An 18629-nucleotide genomic window follows, 5' to 3' on the forward strand; every position below is an offset into this window, starting at 1 on the left:
ACGAATATTTGAGTGCTTGAGATTACACAGACAAGATGACCTTCTGGAACAGGATGCAAGTACTGTCTCAAGGCCTGTATGCTATGGTAACCTCATTATATGCTGAAATTTATTATCCTACTCCACCCTGAAAAAGGAGATGTAGACTGTGGTGGCTAAGTGACACCTGTTCAAAGCATTCTAGGCAGATGATGAACTTCTTATAATTTATCTATTTTTTAATTTTGAGGGAGAAATTTCCTCAGCATTTCAGGCTTCTGTGGAGTGGAAAGTACTATAAGAAAGAATAACACAACACTAGACTCATATTTTCCTGCTCCACTGTCTGCGGAGGACTACTTTGCCATTTTGGACCAGAATCCTTCTGCGTTGTCAGTACTCCAGGCTCCTGTGGATGGCAACAATGACTCAGTTATTATGAACTGTTCTTTCGTGGTGGTGTGCTGGTGTATGTGTACACACACGTGTGAACTGCGAGCACTTTTCTGCCTTCACTCTGTGGAGCCCTGGAAGGAGGAATGGACTGCATGGAAGGGTGCTGGCGAAATCCATTGTAGCAGGGCCTGCTGTTACATGGGGAAGACCCTTATGTTACCTGTCCCAGGAATGTGAGAGTGTTGAAAAACTGCTGTGCAGAACCAGATGACCTCTGCTGTCACTTTGTGAGTGACATGGGCTCCTGACCCTGGTCAAGAATAATTAATGAGCATTAACCACCTTGCTGTTCACCTTCCTTTGTAGGAGTGCAGTGCCTAGCTAGGGTTGCTCCAGGTGGAGCAGATGTTCTGGTTACCTGGGATCACTGTCCCCACCATTAATTGCTCACGTTATTAATGAATACTCGGATCAGGTGACACTGCTAATCTGAGATCGGAAGACAGATCCGTGAGCCGGTCGTGGGGGGGAGGGGGGGGGGCAGCTGCACAGGGGGAGTCCCAGTGGCTCCCATTAATGAATTAATCCGCTAACGAGGGTGGGCTCGGCGGCCCGTGCCCCCTCCGGTCCCGGCAGCCGCCTCCTCCCCCGGAGGGGGCAGTGACAGGCAGCGGCTCCTGCCCCATGTGACTGGGGAGCGGCTGCCCCGTCCATGGCTTGGCCTCCCCCGGGCAGCAGCAGCTCCGGCTCCCGGGGAGGAGGGGCGGGAGCTGCTGCTCCATGGGGAGGAAGGGCAGCCCCCGGTCCCCCCAGGCGGAGGGGGGATCCCGGGCCGCCTCCCCCCCATCCCCGCTCTGGGCCTTACCCGAGGAGCTGCTGCTCCTCATCTGCTCCTACCTGGACGCGCAGGCCTTGGGCCGCCTGGCCCAGGTCTGCCGCCGCCTGCGCTTCCTCAGCGGCCGCGATCTCCTCTGGAGGCGCATAGCCCGCGGCTGCCTCAACTCCGGCTTCACCCAGCTCGGCACCGACCTGTAAGCGCGGCCTTCCCGGCGGAAGGGCGGGGGGCGGCGGCCGGGAAAGGCCGGGGATGCTGCGGCCCAGCCGGTTGCCAGGGGCGGGCTGCGCTCCCGGCGTGGCCGCCGCGGGGCCGCGGGGGGCGGGGGACGCGAGGCCATTCCCGAAGCGCGGCTGCGCCGCCCTGTCCCCGCGCCAGGGGAGGCGGCGAGGGCACAGGAAGGGCCTCCCCGGGAGGGAGCGGCCGCTGTGGCACCCCGGGCTGGCGGGGCCGGGCTCGGCCCCGGCGCTGCCCAGCAGGGCTGGGGGAGGTGCCTCTTGTCCCCGCGAGGGAGCGGGCGAGGATGGCGGGGGCTTCCCGGGATGCCTCAGCGCCAGGCCCAGCGGGAGTGCTGCAGCGTGAGGCCCTCTCCAGACCTGGAGAACTGTGTACAACTCAGGGTTCCTCAATACAAGAAAGACAGGAATTGCTGGAGAGGGTCCAGCGGAGACCACGAAGATGATGAGGGGTCTGGAGCATCTCTCGTGTGAGGAGAGACTGCGGGAGCTGGCCTGTTCAGTTCAGAGAAGACTGAGAGGGCATCTCTTTAATGCATATAAATATCTCAAAGGGTACCAAGGGGATGGTGCCAGGCTGTTTCGGTGGTGCCCAGCAACCAGACAGGAAGCAATGGCCATAAATTAAACTACAAGAAGTTTCCCCTCAACATGAGGAAGAACTTAAGTACGCTGAGGGTGGCAGAGCAATGGGACAGGCTGCCCGGGGAGGGTGTGGAGTCTCCCTCTCTGGAGACGTTCCAAACCCACCTGGACACATTCCTGTGTCACCTGCTTTAGGTGACCCTGCCTTGGTAGGGGAGTTGGACTAGATGATCTTCAGAGGTCCCTTCCAACCCTAACAATTCTGTGGCTCTGTGATCAGCTTGGTCCCCAGACCGCTCCAAACAAAACGCAGAGGCTCAGGGACATCAGCCTAGGGGAGGTGGGAACACAAGGAGATGGAGGGAGCCGTTGTGTGCAGCTGGGGTGGCTCCTGTGTGCCCATGCGCCTTCACCACTTCTGAGCAGCAGCCCCTGCCATGGTCTCAAAGACACCTCAGAGAAGAAGCTGCAAGGTAGCAAGGCCTGGGATGGTGTCCTGAGAAAAGGCTTCAGAGTGGGCATGGGCCCCCAGAAACATGTATCTTAGGCTCTCCTCACAGAGCAAGTTGCTGGTATAAGTGGTGATATCTGTCACAGAGAAAGTGACTCTTGGACCTTCATGGCTTCTGGGTTTTAAAGTTTTGTGAGTAGGGATTATTGGTTTTTTTTCCCGGTGTCTATTTTTATTTTTCCTCCAGTTCAACAGCACAACATAGGTTAGGAAGAGGTGTGAGCCCTCTTGGCTTTGCTGTGTATGACACCAGCGTCTTTCTAGATGAAGTGCCTTTGGGGCTTAGGCCTTGGTTGGTAAGGACCTAGAGTTTGCCTTTTCTCTCTCAAATCTGTTTATGTACCAAATGCCACTCAGAGACAGCCCCACAGTGTGGCTTTCCTTGCTATTTAAAGGATGCCAAGAGGAAGTTTAGAGTGTTAGGGTCTATAAATCCCTTGTTATGGTTTTCCTGTAGCTGCCGGCATGGATTTTGTTTGTCATCCAGTGACTTGGTACTGTAAACACTGTGTTGACATGACTCAAAAGAAGGGATGTCAGGTTTTGAACCCTATTTTGCTGTCTCATATTACTATTCATCAATAGCACAGACTTAAGAGAAACAATTATAGCTCCTGCTGGCAGGAGCAGAACTTCAGTGGTGGTGAAAATTCTCGTGTTGGATTTGCAGGCCAACACTTCAACCTACTCAATCTTCACAGCTTGAAAGTTAAGCGGAGTTCCCTTGGAAATCAGCAGGAATAAGCACTGCAGAATGGCTGTGTATTGGACTCTTGTCTACTGTGATATATGATTTTGTCTCCCAAGGAAATGAAGTTCTGTATTTTTCATTAAGAATAAGGTGATACTGTGCTCCTTCAGTTGCAGGAGGGATCAGGTGTACGGCAGACCAGGTGCGGTGTGTGTAAGGACCACCACTTCCCCCTGCAGAGGAATGCAGGTCTATAAACAGCTACGGAAGAGGTTTGCTAGGTCAGAGGGTTTCAGAGAAGGGAAGGCTGCTTGAGTATCATGAACTCCCAGGGATTTCAGTGCTGTTAGATTTGCTACGTACAGGGTTTTTTTAGTAATTCTAGGATATGCTTTTGTGTTGAGTTCTATTTTCAAGTTTTCCTTAAACAACTCTAGTACTGAGAGCTGCTTTTAGCACTGATCAGCATTGCTGTGGTCCTGGGAAGTTCAATCATGGATAACACACTGAAGTGACATTACGAGTGGTTATGGAGGAACCTTGAGGTATATCCGGAGGATGAATCCTTTAATTACTTTTAACTTCATGGAAGGCTTAGGCATTCTCCAGTTCTTTGAAATGGTGTGCCAGATCTTACAGAGAATGCCCCAAAGCAAACACTTGTTTTCCCTGTGTGGAGATCCAGCATCTGTGGGCAGCTGCATGAGTTTTGCCCCAGTAGGGTAGACAGTTCTGGCAATATAGCAGTACGAGGGGATCTGGATATCTGAACATCTGCAGAAGAACCAGTGTGAGTGCATGTGTTGAGTTGTACAGCTGTAAAACTTGTAGTTAGCTGAAGAAGAGTTTGATAGTCTCTGTGGCAGCTTGAGGGTTTTAACTAGCCATGTCTCTTCCATAGCACTTGCTCCTCATGCATGTCTCCAAGATCAGGAACAATCTCTGAGATTGGTGCTCTTGCAATTGAGGGAGTAAGATTTGCAGAGAGATGCTGTATTTTATTTAACACACCAGTACAAATTGGGGCGGGAGTTGAGGTAAGCTTCTGGGCACATGGCCTTTCTTGATAGTAATTCTAAGTAGGAACCTGGTAGATTGCTCATTGAAGGTTAAATTTGAGCTGAGTAGGTATTTAAGCTAAAATATCACTGTGTAAATGGAATGGTGACAAAGATGATGGATAGCTGGACCTTCTTGATAACTGTGCTTTCTTAGTGATATGGAGTAACACTTGAGTTTGTCAAGCTTGGTTTTGACTCAGGAGATGAAGCTTCTGTTGCATGTTCTGGCTAATATTGCATGAGGTGAACATTGGTTTTTATTTTTAAGAGGTTTTTGTGCAATACTGTGAGCAATTGAGAAAGCAAAGGCTGGAACTGTTTAGGGTTAATGTACTTAATAAAATAACGTGCATGGTTCTAACATTAGATTTTAAACTGATGGTCCCTTGGAGGCTGGCATAAGTTAAAAACTAGTCTAGGGAGTATTTACAGTTTAAAACAAAAACCCATCTCAGAATAGTTTGATCATTTCTTCTGTTAAATGGCTTTTGATAAACCATCTGTTAATGCTTTGTAAATAGCAATAAATTTGAGCCTAGGGTGAGATAGCTGTGAAACTTATCCCCTGCCCCCACTTACCCATTTTTAAAAGGGTGATTAAGTTGAAAATGACACTGTTTCTTTAAAATCTTGTTTCTGTTTGGTATGTCTTCTGATAATTGTAACAAGAAGATCAGAAGGAAAGGGCTTTATCTTGTATATGAAAAAACTGGTTTTGCAGTCAGCTCGCTTATAGAACTTCTTTATGGCAAAATAGGGAAGAGAGAAGATCGATAAGAAACTGGATGCAAACCTCTAGCTATTAGCAGCAGGAAAAAGAAAAATAGTAGTCTATGTGAAACAATTTGGATTTTATTTAACTTTTATATTATTAAACTATTTGTCATCCTGGCTACATACCTTTAAAAATTGCCAGCTATGGCTATCTCTGGACACATGCTTAGACTTAAACAATGTTAAATTGAGTTGTAATGATGCCAAAGGAAGATATGCATTTAATCCCAGACACTAACTGTTATTGTCAAAGGCATATTCACAACATTGACCATCTCTCATATTTGCCGTTTCTGGTACATTCAGCTGATTGGGAGACACAGATGTAAACCAAATTAAGTATTTAAGGTATTGATTCAATTGTGCACTTGCAGGAGAAGAAAGAAGTTTACTTTGAGAGATGCATCTGTACACTTCATTCCTTTGGTGGGCTGAGGGGTATCGCTAGGTTTGCATCAGCAGGAGTCACTGTATGTTAGGAACAACAGGAGCTGATTTGCAAGGGTTCTTAAAGCACATTCTTGGTGTTAAAAATGTGTTCTTTCTTCTTTGAATCAGCAGTAAATAATTGTTCAAGAGAATATTGTGTCACTGTTACCGAAGCAGAGTGGTTCTAGATGGATGTGCTTCTTGGCACCTATCCTATGCATCTCTCTATATCAGGCTGCCACTTTTTCTGTATAGTGGTGTTAATTTTATATATAGACTTGTACTGCTAAAAGACCTTGTTATGAGGATGGTAAAAAGATAGTCCCTATGCTGAAGATTTTTACTTCACTCTGTCATAGGAGCAGCTGAAGCAGAAGTTGAGCTCCATCTTCAAGATGTAAGGTGAAAGGTGCAGTTTTTGTTTCAAAAACGCATGGCAGCATATCGCAGTAAAGTTAAGACTTTACAACACTTTCTGGAGCTAAACTGTAGCTGAGCAGTAGCACAAAGCCTTTGGGTTTTTGGTGAGTATAGTGATATTACAGTTGTGTCCTGTAGCCTGTGTGTTTTGCCAGCTGTTGTACAGGCCCAGCAAGAGCAGTCTCTGCCCTGATGAGCTTGCTGCCTAAATAGCCAGGGTAAACAAGGGCTGGGAGGTGAAGCAGAGGCAGAGAGATGTCAACCAAGCTGCCCTCTGTGCAGCAGGTCAGTGTCAGAGCCAGGAATAGCAGAGGGTGCTTTAAGCCTTTATCCAGTGCCTGCCTGCTGGACCACCTTGGACTGGAGAAATTGGAGAGGCAAAGAGCTCTTTGCAAGGTGGTTCTTTATTTAAAGCATGGAAGAAAGGAATAAAGTTGCAGCTGGGCTAAACTTATTTCCTCTTTGTTACAAAGGAATTTTAGAGGGCAAGTTAAAAGTTGCAACCTAAATAGCTTGACAATTTGCTCTTTGTAATGTATTAATAGATGTTGTCAAAATATAGAAATGTTCCACTGTATATTTTCTCTCCCCCATCCCCTGTTCTGCCTTGCCTTCTAGGATCATGGTATATTCTCCAGTTCAGAAAAACAGATCCATTAATGGACGAATTTATCATCTCTGAGTATTTAAGAGCTTGTGTAAGCATTTCTGTGAGTTAATAAGAGCTGTGTTTTTTCCAGATCTTGGAAAAATGTATACACCTACAGGAGCAGGAAATGGCCAATCTGTGCAAGTCAAATCCAAATGCAAACTGCAGCAATCATAGAAGACCTCTGCCTTCACCACTGGAAGGGGAGGGAGTGGGAATGCTTGTAAAGCTGCTTCAGTTTCCTTCATCTTTTTTGCTTTACCAAAATTTCATTACATTAAGACAGAAATGAAGTAGGCAACGAACTGGTGTAGATGATGCAGAAGGGAGTACTCTGGGGAGGATATTGCAGTAATGGCAAAAGCCTGGAAGAGGGCATGCAGCTACTGCTTTGTACTGGAAAAGTCAGCGGCTTTTATAAACTGTGCTTACTTTTGTTCTTACTCTGAACTCTTAATGCCAAGCAGGACAGATCTTCCCAGACAGCTCCACAGCATTGGAACTTCTTTTTGTTCTGGGAAGGTGAAGTTTGTAAGAGTTCTTTGAGGCCTGCTTACCTTTCCCTTAAAATATTCACAATTTCAAAGTGGAAGAATTTTATGTAGTTCAGAATAGTTATGTAGTTAAAATATGTGTGCTGTGCTTGTCACTATTATCTCTGTTGAACTGGCTATAGGTTATTTCATTCTATCCAAATACTACCCTGACAGTCTACTCTTTCAGATCAGAATACACATGACAGCTATTGAGCAGCCGCAGGTTTTCTCAGATCTTTCCAGGGCCATGCATTTTTTGAAGCAGCCCAAATTTCATCTCCAAAAAGCCAACACAGGTCCCTGAGAGTGTCCAAACCCTGCCTGGAGTTTCTAGCCATGTTCCCATTGCAATCACTTGTAAGGGAGAGGGCATCTGATGACGGAGTGGTCAGGCTCAATCCTGGTGATGGTGGTTTTTTTTGGAAGCCTGTGTGAAGGTGTGTGTCCTTACTGTGTGTACAGAAATTTGTCTGCACCCCTAGGTATTGTTAGAGTCTCTTTTTCATGAGATGACTTGTTCGTGAGAGCTTTTGGTGGAGCAGTTGACCTGCACAGCCTGGTACTGTCTGAGATGGCATAGACACGCCAGAGAAGGGAAGGAACAGCAAGAGAACAGTCAGTAGAGCTTTCTTCTGTCTTGGAGTTATTTGAGCCTGTGTCACGTAGGGAGGGGGGGAGCACAGAAGACAGGCTGAACATGGCAGTAAGCTAAATAAGGGTCATGTGCTAAAGGAATTCAGTTGGAATTTTTGTCCTGGAAGAGACATTTTGAAAGCCAGCCGACCTGTTGAGGACAGCAACAGGAGCTTCTGACATAAATAGCTTTTCCCTCTCGGCTGTCTGTTGGTGGCCTGTGACTTGTGGCTGCACTGAGACCCTGCCACTCAACAGGTGTGTCCCAATTACACAAATAAGCACAGTTGGTCCTTGTGTTAGCCACCCTTGCCACAGGGCCAAGGTTGAAAGTGAGGCTTAGCCACTGTGACCTGTTTGTTCTCTGTATGACCCTTCCAGTCAGGCCTGAGGCAGGCTGGTGACAGCCTTTATGTAGACAACAGATTTTGTCCACGGAAGAGATTCAGTCTCAGCAGGTCTCTGCAGATTTGCATTTCCAGATGAGCTCTTTGGTAGTTAAAATGTAGCAAAACGTGGAGGATTTTGCTGGGTTAGGATGCCCCATGCAGCTGGGAAAATACACGGTATGACATGTCGGTGTTACCTTCTGTAACACAGTATATGTTGTTGCAGGCACCACTGTTTTGGCATATGCTGAAATTGTAGATGGCCGGTAGAAATCTCCCTGGGATGCAGTGAAGTGCAGAAGCTCTCGCTATTGCAGAAATACCATTTCTGATGGCAAAGGACTTTGTGTGAGGAGGGGATAAATGAAGGCAAAATCTGTTGGATATGAAGCTTTAGGAGGCAATGTGCTTGGACTCTGACTGAGTGATTCTTTCATTGCTTTCTTTTGAGGCCCAGGCCAACAACTGCCATGGTGGCTGAAGTCACCTGGGTCAGTGGTGCTGTGTGGGGACAGTCCCAGTCTCTCACTTCAGCAGCTGGGAAATGGACTCCAGAAGGAATATTACATTTCTTTTGGCAACTCTGCCAAGAAAGAGAGGAAATTCATAATTTGAGCAAAATACATTTAGCTTTTTTTTGTATGGTGGGGTGAGGTAGGAAGGGGGAAATGAAAAATCCTTTGTAATGGGTTGCTTGGGATGATTTTTCTCCTGGAACTCCCTCTCAGGTTGTGAGAAATATTCTTTCTTAACGTAAGGGAGTCTTTGTAAGGGGAACTTCCGTCAGGAGTGCGTGCAACTGGAAACACACGTTAGGTCAGGTCAAATATTGCACTGTATGGTTTGGGATCCCGACAGAGTGTTTTTTGGATTAATTAGGTAATAACTAAAGGTAGTCTTTTGTGTTCTTTGCCATGTAACTTTATCAACTGTTGATACTGTGATGCCCTAGCAAAGGTGTAAGATGATGCGCACTAGTGTGTTTTAAGAACATTTTTCTTGAATTTCATTGAGTTTTCACATTCAGTGTTCACTGGTTCCTCCATCCTATGTTTCTAGGATGTTGGACTGTACTTCAGTTGCTTTCTGATGCAGGGCTGTGTAGGTCCTGCTAAAAATAGCAGTCCTTCCTCAGTGAGTCAGCCTTCAGCAGTCTTGAAGTTCACTGTTGGGTGGCTTCTCTGGGAGCATGAATGCCAAGATCTTGATTTCACAGAGCGCTTATGCGTGTACTGAATTTTAGGAATGTGGCTTAGTATTTTGCTGGATTGCAAACTAAGAAAGGTCACAGTATTCACTGACCAGTGGATAGTGGTCCCTTCCCAGCATTTTACGTAGTATTTGGCTTCGTAAGGTGGTTTAGTCTCCTGAATCTTTGGGTGTTCAGCACAGTTGCTGAAGTGAGAGGCATGGTTAAGTCAACCACTGTGTTTAGATGTGTGATGTCTGTTGATTACCTATCATGGAACAATTCTTAAAAGTTTTTATGTGTAGGAAGTGTGTTGATTATGACTGAAGCAAAATAGTTTCTTGTAGGGGAGAAAAGGAAATTTCCAATCAAATTATTAAGTTTATATGATGATGCCTTTTTTAACTTTCTAAGATTTGAGAACTGTTCTCATGCATTGCAGTGATTCTCATCACATTTTTTTTGTATCCTAGGAATTGCTGTGGGGGGTGCTGTTGAGGAATCAAATAAAATATAAAATTATTAACAAATATCAAATTGTATCTCAATACTTGATTCCATCACTGGGCTTCATTTAACTTCTCTTCTGGTATAGGGGATTGTATGTCTCTGACCAGCACTTGAAAATCATTGCAGTTCAGTCTCTGCTGCCTTGGCATTGCCAAAGGGGAGGGATGTATCAGTCCAATTTTTACATCAACTTTCTCCATATGTCCCTTTTCTTGCCTCTATTTTGATTGAATAAAATGCCTGAAAAACAAAAGATGGATACTTTTAAGACATGTTTAAATTAACTGGATCCAGAGCTGCGATACGGAGGAGGCAGGCTGGATGAATAAAATATCTATTAACAGTAAAACAAACAAAAAACCAAACCAAACCCTCCCAAAACCCCACCAGACCTCCCCCCAAATAGTCCTCCCCACACAACCCTCAGCCCTTCCAGATTGAGGAGATTGATTTCTGTGGAAGAATGAGGTGTCTGTTGCAGGAGTAAGCGTGGTAGTGAACTGGTACTCTGAGCCAAGCCAACGTGTGACTCTTCTGAAATTCCACTTTCAGCAGCAGGAGGACCAAGGACTGCCTCCCAGCCAGAAAAGTGACCAGCAGTGTAAGATGGAGGCTGCTTTTTTGACCTTGGATTCACCTTTTTCAGAGCCTTGGAAATTCCATCTAGTCTTAGTAGGGTTTGTGCACTGAGCTCAGGATGTCTGGTTGGGCTCGTACGTGTTGGAAGGGGGTTGTGGCGTGAGTGCATTTTCCATCACTGTGTAAGCTGGTGACTTAAAATCTGTACGTGGGGAGAACTTAACTGAGGGTTGAGTGTGGGGAGGAGAAGTGTTTTGGAGTAATGAATGGAATTGGATGTAGGCGGAGAGCCTGAACTTTGTCTGGGAGAGTAATAAGCAATGAGGAGAGTGGACCTGACCTGACTTTTCAGTGCTGCACATTCCTCATCTCAGACACTATCTGGCCCCATGAGCTCCTGCAAGTGCTCCCTTTAAAAAAGGAATTCCTTTTCTTGCAGCCTAGGCTGACTCTCTATTTGGTTTTTTTGTTTGTTTGTTTGTTTTTCAATGGCTATGAGAAATAAAGAGCTTGTAGCTTTTTAAATTCAGTTTTAATTGGTGTGGCTCTACTGATCATAAAGTTAAAGTTGCGTGGCTTTCTAGGGGACGAAAAGCTTTTCTGTGTGTGGTTTCTGTTTTTGTTTAAAATGGGTCACATGCCCAGGAATGCAGTCAAATTATAATGGTGACTAAGTGCCGGAAAGCATAGAAAAGAGGAGGGAAGGGTGAGCAGAGAAAAAGAAGCCTGAGGCTATGGAAGGAAGGCTGGGAAAATAAGAGTCTGGCCAGACCCCAGGGCCAGGTTAGAGATTCCTACACCCATTAACAACCACAGGAGATGTTTATTTACAGGGAGCTAATCTTTGTTTTAAAAATGACAGAGTACCCAAAAATGCCACTTTTGGGAAGTGGACTGAGGGGACTACAGGGAGGGGAGGAGGGAACTGGTTCTGATCGGGCACCAATTCCCATCTCTTAAGGATCTTCCCTTCATCCTATGCATCTGGGAACACTGACTGTTGAGAAATGCATGAAAGGGGGATAAACTCTTACAGTCTAGGAAGTGGTTCACAACTCCTAGTTAAGAAGGATAACTTCAAGAGTTTCTTCTTGTTTGTAGTTTTCTGATTTTTTTCTACCTAAGCAGCTCCACCAAGGATATGGAATAATTAAATTTTGATAGGAGAAAAATGGGAGCTAAAGCTGCCTATTTCCCCATCTTTCATCAACTGTGGAACATTGAAGCAAACCAGGTATTGAACAGCTGCTTGAACTGGGTATGTTCATGTAGACTCTAAAGAGACCTTCGTCCCAGGTCTCTGTGGTACCTACTTTTTGTCACTTCTTGAACTGTGTTATTTTTGGTTTGTTTCAGCTCATCCCAATAACTTTGATTTGTATCCCAGCAACGGCTTATGAGCTGTAGTCTCTCTTTTAGTAGTTTTGTCTGACTGTAAGTAGAGAATTTTCCAGTGATGTGCTGGAATTCTCTATCCTTTGGTGAGCAGCTGCAAAAGATAGCTTGTCTTGGTGTGTGTCTGCATTGGGTGGTTTATACAGACGAATGTATTTTATCTTTAGTCTGAAGACATCTTGATTTCTGATTATTGTATCTGGTTATGTGATTGTTCAGACAGGTTAGACTCTGGAGCAGTTTCTTTGCTAGTCCTTCTGGATAGACACACTCCTCTGGCTTCCCGTTTCAGTGTTCTCCTGACTAGAGTTTCCTCCATCTGTTCTTGTGTGGTGTTGTCCTTAATTGGCTCTTTTTAGTCTCTATTAAAAGAGTGATGTGCTGGTTCTTCTGGTAGTTCCTTTCTGTGTCATCTTGTTTGGATTACATTTTGTCTGAACCTGTGTTGCATTCAGTATAGTTGATCAAGTCTTCATCAGACTTAGGGCTTGTACACTAGTGATCATCAGATGTGACTTTCTGTGCTAATAATCCCCCACTCTGCTCAGTGTTCCTTTCTTCTCAGCTCTCATGAATGCACTTGCTGTGGTGTGGCTCTGGCACCATCAGCATTTGCCAGTTCATCGTTTGTGGAACCAGAGTGAGAGCTTACCTGTGACCAGCTCGAGTGCATTTGTTGTCCAGATAGCATCACTCCTGTTTGCTAATCTCATCTCTCTTCCTCTGTCTGCAGAGCTGCTGGCATTCCAGTGAAGGAGAGGGTGAAAGTATCTCAGAACTGGAGGCACGGACGCTGCCGGAGGGAGACGGTCCTGAAATGGAAATGCAAGCAAGTGGCTTCTTTCTCCTCATCTTTGTTCTGTGACCGCTGCTGTGGGGCCTTGGGTTTGTGCCCGTGCCCTGAAATGAGATGTTTCCTGCTCCTTGTGATACATAGGGTTGCTGGCCTATTTTAGCTGTTGCTGGCCAGCTGGATGTGGGGTAACTAGAGTTGCTGCCTTGACCTAAGGATTCGTGCTGAGTAATTTGAAATTGTCTTTGATCTGATCTGTACAGTTTTACTTGGATTTAGCAATCTTTACTACAGACTTTGAACTGTTGTGTTCATATCTACTGCTGTATTCCATGAGCAGTTTTCTATCCTGCTCTCACAATGAGCATACCTTGATCCCAGATGTGGACTTAGGTATCCCCTCAAAATACTTGGTTTTTTTCCTGTGGTTTTTCCTGGCCCTGATCTGGATGTACAAATCTAAAATGCTAATTGACATTCTTTGACCTTATGCCTCTTCATTCTGATACCTTAGGCTTCTCTCCTTCACTTAAAAAAAAAAAAGTATATTTGACATTAATGAGAGGGGATCATTGTTAAATTCTTGTTTGCAAAAGTATACTCGGCTTTCAAAGCAAAGCATAAGATAGGTCTCTTGTCTGAACAGCACATGTAAATTTTCAGCCTTCTCATCATCAGACTGAAGGAAAAATGAGAAAGACTATGGTTTGTTAGCTGCTGAAGAACAGGGACCTTCTACTGAGCTTTCATGCCTTTTTGTGCTGTGTAGATTGAAGTGATGGATAATGTGCCACTTCTTTTCTAAAGTCCTGGGAACAGCTGTAATGAGCAGAGTGGATTTTGGTGCAGGTTGTATACCTGCCTTTGAAGTGCTTGCAACCATCTGTGAAGACAGGCTCTGTGGATGTTAGAGATCATTACTAAACCAGCTTCCCAAGTGAAAAGGCAAGGACTGATTTAATGAGGCCACCATCCAAATGGCATCCTCTAATTTTCATTTATCCTGCTTCAGATTTGTTACTTCTCCTTATGAAAAAGCCATAGAAAAAGGTAAAAAGCTAAACTGCAGCAAAAGGAGAGCCACAGAAACTGGCTGTAGTCTAGGTAAGCTGGATATTCACTTGCTTTTAGAGGATGTGTAGGAGTGGAGGAAGGAAGAGGAAATCAAAGACCGCCTAAAACCAAAGCTGCTGCTCTAAAGATGCCTCTTTTTTCCATGCATATGATCAAGTCCCAGATGGACACTATAAACTCAACTACTTTGTCCGTGTGACTAAAAGCCTGTTATTGGAGATGAACGCAGGCAAGCAGGAACCTTCTGTCTAATGAGCAATCTTGTCCTCTTGCTTGTCTCTGGTTGTTCATTGTGATGTTGTGAGGTACGGCTGCATGTAGTGGCTCTGATGACGCAGAAAAGCATGACCTCTGAGGATGAATGATCTAAAAAAAGAGGGAGACAGGTTTTCATGAGGAGCCCTCCTGCTTTCAAAACAGTTTATTCCTGAATAGTTTGAAAGCTGGTTTTGCTCAATGTTTCTGTGGGTGTTGGTGCACTCAACAGTGGCTGCAGAGTACAGACAATTCCATGCATCTATGCCCCATAGGACATGAGCCTCAGGTCTCTTTGTATCTGGCCTTGCTATATCCAGAAATCTTATTTGCTGATTCTCTGACGGCTACACAAAAACAAGATCTTGAGCAAAGGTCTGACTGCCTAAGTGTGCATTGTAACCTGTTTTCTTCTGTATTTTGGTTTTGTTTCAAGAATAAATAATCCTTTTGACTCAGCAGTGGAAGAGGTGTGCATGTAGAAAAATACCTCCAACAGCCTCATATTGAAGGCTCTGTCAGAAGTGCTTAGCACAGCTCACCAATGCCTGAGAGTCTAGTTTCTTAAAAAGTACAGGGCTCATGTGCAAGCTCAGGGACCCTTAACTATTTCCTGTCTAACCTCACTAGACTTTTGGCCACCTTCTCCTTCAGAGATTCCATGCTTCCTTTTCCTCATCTCTTGGTTAGAAAAATGCCTGCAATGTAACCTGCTTCCTATGTTACTGGAGAGGTCTGCTTTTGTTTGTGACCTGCAACTCCAACTTCAGTTTTCTTGAGTGGGCATTTGTTTTTCTTCATATATTTACATATGCAGTCTTTTATTTTTATTTTGCATGTGAGATTGTTTTGTTTTCTTCTCCCCACTCCTGCATGCCCTCAGCCTGCTCTCTGTTTACAGTTTGATGCCATGGATGGAGCTGGATGGCGAGTATCTCTACCTGTCTCAAGCAGAGAACATCCAGGCCTACCCCATCTGTCCAGAGGGTACAGGTTTGCAGCGTCACCCTCAAGCCATCTTCTCTGGCCACCAGGAGGATGTATGTCGCTTCGTTCTTGTCAACTCCCACATCGTCAGCGGAGGGGGGTAAGTTGCATGACTGAAGGAGCCCAAGGATTGTGGCACTGAAGTTGGAAAGATTTTGTGTAACTCCAGCCCAGAGCAGAGGGGCCAGTCTTGTTACACAGTGTCCTCATGCTTGGCTGTGTTCAACTGCTGCTGCTTCCTCTCTTATAATTTGATTCTGTCCTGGAAAAGCTTCTACTACAGCAGTGAAGGAGCTGAGTCTCATGCTGTTGACCTTATAAAGTGTCCTTTTCTCTTTTGAACTTGTGTAAAGATCCACAGGATGTTGAATCGGGATTGACTGATTGCACACCTGACTGATGTGCAAGTTTCATTTCTTTCCCTGTTAGAGTTGGGGTAGCTAGACTGTTCTAATAATCAATACTGCTGGTTAGCTGGGACTGCAGTGGTGCAGAAAGCTTTCTAGGGACAAGTATATATTTATTAGATCCACTGATACAATTGTGGAGAGGGGGAAAACTGCCAAGCGTTCCAGCATACACACACTTCTCCAATTAATTTTGCATCTGACTGGCCTTTTTCAGCTACAGCAAATGACAGACGTGTTGCTTATAAAGTTATAGCCATTAAAATACACAGCGGTTAAGCACGGAGCTGGGAGAGACAAGCATGGCTGTCTGCCCTGGATATGGTGAGACTCTCCCCCATGAACTGTAGCCCAAAATTCAGGTGAAAATGAAGGCATGCATTTAAAATTCCAGTAACGGTATTGTTTGAAAGAGGTCTAAATGTCTGTGTAGTCAATTCAAAGTACAGCACCCTACACGGCTGCTCTGAAATGAATGAAAAGCCGAGACTTGGACGTGGATGAGAATGTCCTCGAACTTGTTCCCTTACTCCAGCCATTCAGCATACAGATAGTATTCTGGCAAGCTCAAAGTAGTAGGAGGAGGAATGGTTGCTCTGCTAGTTTCTGCAGCTTAATGCAAAGTGGAAGGTGGAAAGATCACCAGGAAAATTTTCACGTGCATCAGATCAGGCTTTGACTGGCCAGATGTGGGATCACAAGAGAACAGGTGATGTGTGAAGGGTGGAGGGTTAATAATGCTACGTGAATTTCAGCTTCTACGAGAGACCAGTCCTGGTCTTTTTGTGACACTCTTAAGCACTAGTGAAAGGTGCGTGTCCAGGGGAGATGCAACTGATACAAACTCCCTGTTTGGTGATTTGTTTTTCAGGGATGGAAGTATTGTCCTTCACAAGATCCATGGCTCCTACAGTGTCAAGTTCTCTGCGCATGAACAGGAGGTGAACTGTGTGGATTTCCAAGGTGGCCTCATTGTCAGTGGCTCCCGGGACCGAACAGCGAAGGTGAGCAGTGGTGTTTCAGCAGCTGCAGGTGCTGCTGCAGAGGTGACTTCAGAGGTCTTGTGCCATGAATATTTAAGTGTCAGCAGAACTGTTGTGAGCCTGTACTCCTTGCAGGAGGAGCACTGGTTATCTTAGTATAGGCTCACATCTCTGAAAAGATGCTTGCTGTGCCAGGCTTTTAAGGAAGAAATTGGGCAGAGGTTTACAACATCAGCTGCTGGCTTAAACTAGGACGTGCAGAAGGCAGAAGCTGATATTTTGCTTCTTTCACTGTATATCTGTCTACATTGTAGTGGAGATCTGTGCCATTTAATGTGAAATTTGCTCTATGTATCTCAAACCCATCCTTGCTTTGTGGTACAGTGTGGTTTAACTTGCTCTCTGATACATATTCAGTCTCTGTAAAGGATGGCATGATGTCTTTTCCTATGTTCCTAAATGATGTTCATTTATTTGTGGTGGGGTTTTTTTTGTCTGGGTTGTTGGTTTTTTTTTTTAATGGTTCTTGGTTTGCTGTATGTTGAAAACTTTGGCTTTTGCGCAGGGTAGGCTGATGAATACTCTTGGTCCCTAGTTCCTCTCATAGAGCACTGACGGAGGTTAGAAGAAAAACAGCTATTCCTGTTTTGCAAGAGGGGAAGTTGGAGCAAAGGAAGACTTAAATGTCTCTTTCAAGGTTTTGTAGGAAGCATGTGGAAATGGGTAACTACCTGACAGGCTGCTAAGCAGCATGACCCTATTTATTTTTGTTGTCCTTCTGTACAGATGTACTCCTGGATAAAATCACTCCCAAGTAGAGCAGTGTTCAGATGCAAAAGGCACTACTGGGAATGCCGTTTGCCTCCTGGGAGCAAGGCCTTGATGCTGCTTTGTCTCACACTTTAACAGGGCTGCTCCTCTCCGGTCTGTGGAGCCTCTTTTCTGGGAAATTCCTTTTTGCTGCTTCTCTGACAGCTGGAGGACAGACATCCCCGACCTTGAGAACAAATTCCTGAAGGCCAGAGGGGAATTTAAGGCTGTTTTCCTTGGGGCTAGTGTGAGATCTTGCCCACCCAGTGCTCCCCACAGCATATGTTCTGGAGATGTTCACCTCTTATTTTTTATCATCTCTTTTGTAGGCTGTCTTGTTTGCACGAATGAGACTCTTGGGTGGTGGAAGGGAATCCCTACCAGCCTTTTAAAGGGGCTCTAAGTGTCTAAGCTATTGAGGGCTCTGCCGAGTGTTGATTAGGACTAAGCCCTGAAGAGCTGCTAATGTACATTCCTGTGTGATAGGCAGCAGATAGTGTGCTCTGAGCAATATTTTTAACCTGTAGGAGATAGGGATGCCTTAAAGGAGTTAAGCTTTTCTGCTGCTTTTGCTGACACTAGGTGCTAAATTCCCCGCTGACAAGAATAGCCTGCAATCCTGGGCATTATCAACAAACAAACAAATAGGGCACTCCCTGCTTTGAAGTCTTGAAGTGAAACATTGGGGGTTGGTTACAGAGAAGGGGGGGCTTGCCTCCCATGGGCCAAGAATGATGGCAAGGTGGAGAAAATGAGGGCCACAGGCAGAGGCTCCAGCAAGAATTTTGGGGCCTTTATTAGGACCCAGAAACAAAGGGGTGAACTGGTGGAAGGGGATGTGCATGTTTGCACTGATGGGGGAGGTAAGAGATTTTCTCACATTGTCAGTGAGCAAGGGGGACCTATTTGAAAACGGCCTGGGGTACACTTAAACTTGGTCTGAAGGGGGTGGATTTATAAAAGAAAACTATTTTACAGGCTGGTGAACAATTAATTTTATAGATAATATTAATGAAAATTTTTCAGGGGTACTACAAAGTCTTTCCGCACTGTTCAAGAGAACATATTTGAACAAATCCCACTTCTTGTTTATTTAACTACAGCAGGTGATAACTTTGTGTTGAGTGCTGCCCCTAGAGAGCAAGTGGTGATGGAGGTGCTCTCTCCCTAACCAGTCGGGTGGAATGTCATACTCATAAGTTGAGATGTTTCTGCCAGTGATTGAAGGCTCTGCTCCTCAAAAATAAGTAATGGGAATTCAGGGAGAGGAACTTGGGGAAGGTAAGCATGGCAATTTTGGCAGCTCTTCCAGCACAACATTAGCAGCGTGCATCCTACCTTCTGCAGTTTTGGATGATGTGGCATAACATGCATCTCTCTCTTTAGGTTTGGTCCCTGTCCGCGGGCAGAGTTGGTCAGTGTCTACATACAGTGCAGACAGAGGATCGAGTGTGGTCCATTGCTATCAGCCCATTATTAAGGTAACTGAGATCTCTTTATTCCCAATTTCCAACAGAGAGAAG

General features: G+C 45.2%; 1 protein-coding gene across 1 annotated transcript in view; it reads left to right on the forward strand.

Moving 5' to 3' along the window:
- The first annotated feature begins 1031 nt into the window (after positions 1 to 1031).
- The window catches only part of FBXW4 (F-box and WD repeat domain containing 4), a 46029-nt gene continuing 28431 nt past the window's right edge, over positions 1032 to 18629 (forward strand). The window contains exons 1-5 of the mRNA XM_027721801.2: positions 1032 to 1406; positions 12531 to 12626; positions 14821 to 15006; positions 16185 to 16317; positions 18493 to 18587. Coding sequence (XP_027577602.1) covers positions 1156 to 1406; positions 12531 to 12626; positions 14821 to 15006; positions 16185 to 16317; positions 18493 to 18587 — 761 coding nt within the window. The 5' untranslated portion in view covers positions 1032 to 1155. The remainder of the gene's footprint in view (positions 1407 to 12530; positions 12627 to 14820; positions 15007 to 16184; positions 16318 to 18492; positions 18588 to 18629) is intronic.

Source organism: Pipra filicauda, unplaced genomic scaffold (genome assembly GCF_003945595.2).
Source record: "Pipra filicauda isolate LSUMZ 115617 unplaced genomic scaffold, ASM394559v2 scaffold390_size662804_pilon, whole genome shotgun sequence".
NCBI classification, from domain to species: domain Eukaryota; kingdom Metazoa; phylum Chordata; class Aves; order Passeriformes; family Pipridae; genus Pipra; species Pipra filicauda.